This window comes from Salmo trutta, chromosome 3 (assembly GCF_901001165.1).
Source record: "Salmo trutta chromosome 3, fSalTru1.1, whole genome shotgun sequence".
Taxonomy (NCBI): Eukaryota; Metazoa; Chordata; class Actinopteri; order Salmoniformes; family Salmonidae; genus Salmo; species Salmo trutta.
Genome location: NC_042959.1, coordinates 969497 through 971996, shown reverse-complemented (window position 1 = coordinate 971996; position 2500 = coordinate 969497). Strand labels below are relative to the sequence as shown.

The window sequence follows — 2500 nt, the reverse complement described above, 5'->3', positions numbered from 1 at the left end:
TTGTATGTCGTGCTAGCTTGTATGTCGTGCTAGCTTGTCATGTGTTAGGTCGTGTCGTGCTAGCTTGTATCATGTTGTGCTAGGTCGTGTCGTGCTAGCTTGTATCATGTTGTGCTAGCTTGTATCATGTTGTGCTAGCTTGTATCATGTTGTGCTAGCTTGTATCATGTTGTGTTAGGTCGTGTCGTGCTAGCTTGTATCATGTTGTGCTAGCTTGTCATGTTGTGTTAGGTAGTGTCGTGCTAGCTTGTATCATGTTGTGTTAGGTAGTGTCGTGCTAGCTTGTATCATGTTGTGCTAGGTCGTGTCGTGCTAGCTTGTATCATGTTGTGCTAGGTCGTGTCGTGCTAGCTTGTATCATGTTGTGCTAGGTCGTGTCGTGCTAGCTTGTATCATGTTGTGCTAGGTCGTGTCGTGCTAGCTTGTATCATGTTGTGCTAGGTTGTGTCGTGCTAGCTTGTATCATGTTGTGCTAGCTTGTCATGTTGTGTTAGGTAGTGTTGTGCTAGCTTGTATCATGTTGTGCTAGCTTGTCATGTTGTGTTAGGTAGTGTTGTGCTAGCTTGTATCATGTTGTGCTAGGTCGTGTCGTGCTAGCTTGTATCATGTTGTGCTAGGTCGTGTCGTGCTAGCTTGTATCATGTGTTAGGTCGGGTCGTGCTAGCTTGTATCATGTTGTGTTAGGTCGGGTCGTGCTAGCTTGTGGTAGCTTGTCATGTTGTGTTAGGTTGTGTCAGGTTAGAAGTTGTGATCTTACAGTCTGTTGCTTATTGAGGACGTCTCTGTAGGCAGCTTCTCTTCGTTTGAGTTCCATCTCTACACTGGCCTGTCTCCCCAGAGCCATGGCCTGGACCTGGGCCTCCGTTAGGGCTGGGTTCTCCTTCCACTGGGGAGGAGAGGAGGAGACTGGTCACAGCGTGGACAACATACTGTTCTGACAGACTATACAACCAAAACTTCCTCACACCTCAAGTCTTCAACACAGGTTCTTAGGAGGATAGACAACTGAAGGGATGGTGAGAAGGACTCCAGCACCCATCCAGTCCATCCCTCCTGTCCTCTAGAGATTACCTGGCCAGATTATGTTAGGTTGGCCCTCTACTCCCTCCTGTCCTCTAGAGATTATCTGGCCAGATTATGTTAGGTTGTCCCTCTACTCCCTCCTGTCCTCTAGAGATTATCTGGCCAGATTATGTTAGGTTGTCCCTCTACTCAATCCTACCGGTGTCTTCTAGAGATTATCTGGTCAGATTATGTTAGGTTGTCCCTCTACTCCATCCTAATGGTGTCTTTTAGAGATTATCTGGTCAGATTATGTTAGGTTGTCCCTCCACTCACCACTCTCCCGATGGTGTCCTCTAGAGATTCTCTGGGGAGGAATTTGAGAGCGTTGGTGGCCTCCATCACCTTCTGACGTCCCTGGTTGATCAACTCCTACAATCGTAGAAAAAAGATGCAAACGTTCAAAATAAACCCAGAACCTCTAGCTAGGGTACCGGGTCAAACCCAGAACCTCTAGCTAGGGTACCGGGTCAAACCCAGAACCTCTAGCTAGGGTACCGGGTCAAACCCAGAACCTCTAGCTAGGGTACCGGGTCAAACCCAGAACCTCTAGCTAGGGTACCGGGTCAAACCCAGAACCTCTAGCTAGGGTACCGGGTCAAACCCAGAACCTCTAGTTAGGGTACCGGGTCAAACCCAGAACCTCTAGTTAGGGTACCGGGTCATGGGAGGGCCACCAACCAGTGTGTGTGAGAGAGACTGGGCAGTGTGTGTGTGAGAGACGGGCAGTGTGTGTGTGTGTGTGTGAGAGACGGGCAGTGTGTGTGTGTGTGTGTGTGTGTGTGTGTGTGTGTGTGTGTGTGTGTGTGTGTGTGTGTGTGTGTGAGAGAGACGGGCAGTGTGTGTGTGTGAGAGACGGGCAGTGTGTGTGTGTGTGTGTGTGTGTGAGAGACGGGCAGTGTGTGTGTGTGTGTGAGTGACGGGCAGTGTGTGTGTGTGTGTGTGTGTGTGTGAGAGACGGGCAGTGTGTGTGTGTGTGTGTGTGTGTGAGAGACGGGCAGTGTGTGTGTGTGTGTGTGTGTGTGTGTGAGAGACGGGCAGTGTGTGTGTGTGTGTGAGAGACGGGCAGTGGTGTGTGTGTGTGTGTGTGTGAGAGACGGGCAGTGTGTGTGTGTGTGTGTGAGAGAGGGCAGTGTGTGTGTGAGAGACAGGCAGTGTGTGTGTGTGTGTGTGTGTGTGTGTGTGTGTGAGAGACGGGCAGTGTGGTGTGGTGTGGTGGTGTGTGTGTGTGTGTGTGTGTGTGTGTGTGTGTGTGTGTGTGAGAGAGAGAGAGAGACGGGCAGTGTGTGTGTGTGTGTGTGTGAGAGACGGGCAGTGTGTGTGTGAGAGACGGGCAGTGTGTGTGTGTGTGTGTGTGAGAGGGCAGTGTGTGTGTGTGTGTGAGAGACGGGCAGTGTGTGTGTGTGTGAGAGACGGGCAGTGTGTGTGTGTGTGTGAG

General features: G+C 50.7%; 1 protein-coding gene across 1 annotated transcript in view; it reads right to left on the bottom strand.

Annotated features, from left to right (window-relative positions):
* Window positions 1-2500, bottom strand: part of LOC115163822 (transcriptional regulator ATRX-like) — a 53156-nt gene that overhangs the window by 2443 nt on the left and 48213 nt on the right. Inside the window, 2 exon segments of the mRNA XM_029716024.1 lie at window positions 758-886; window positions 1339-1437. Coding sequence (XP_029571884.1) covers window positions 758-886; window positions 1339-1437 — 228 coding nt within the window.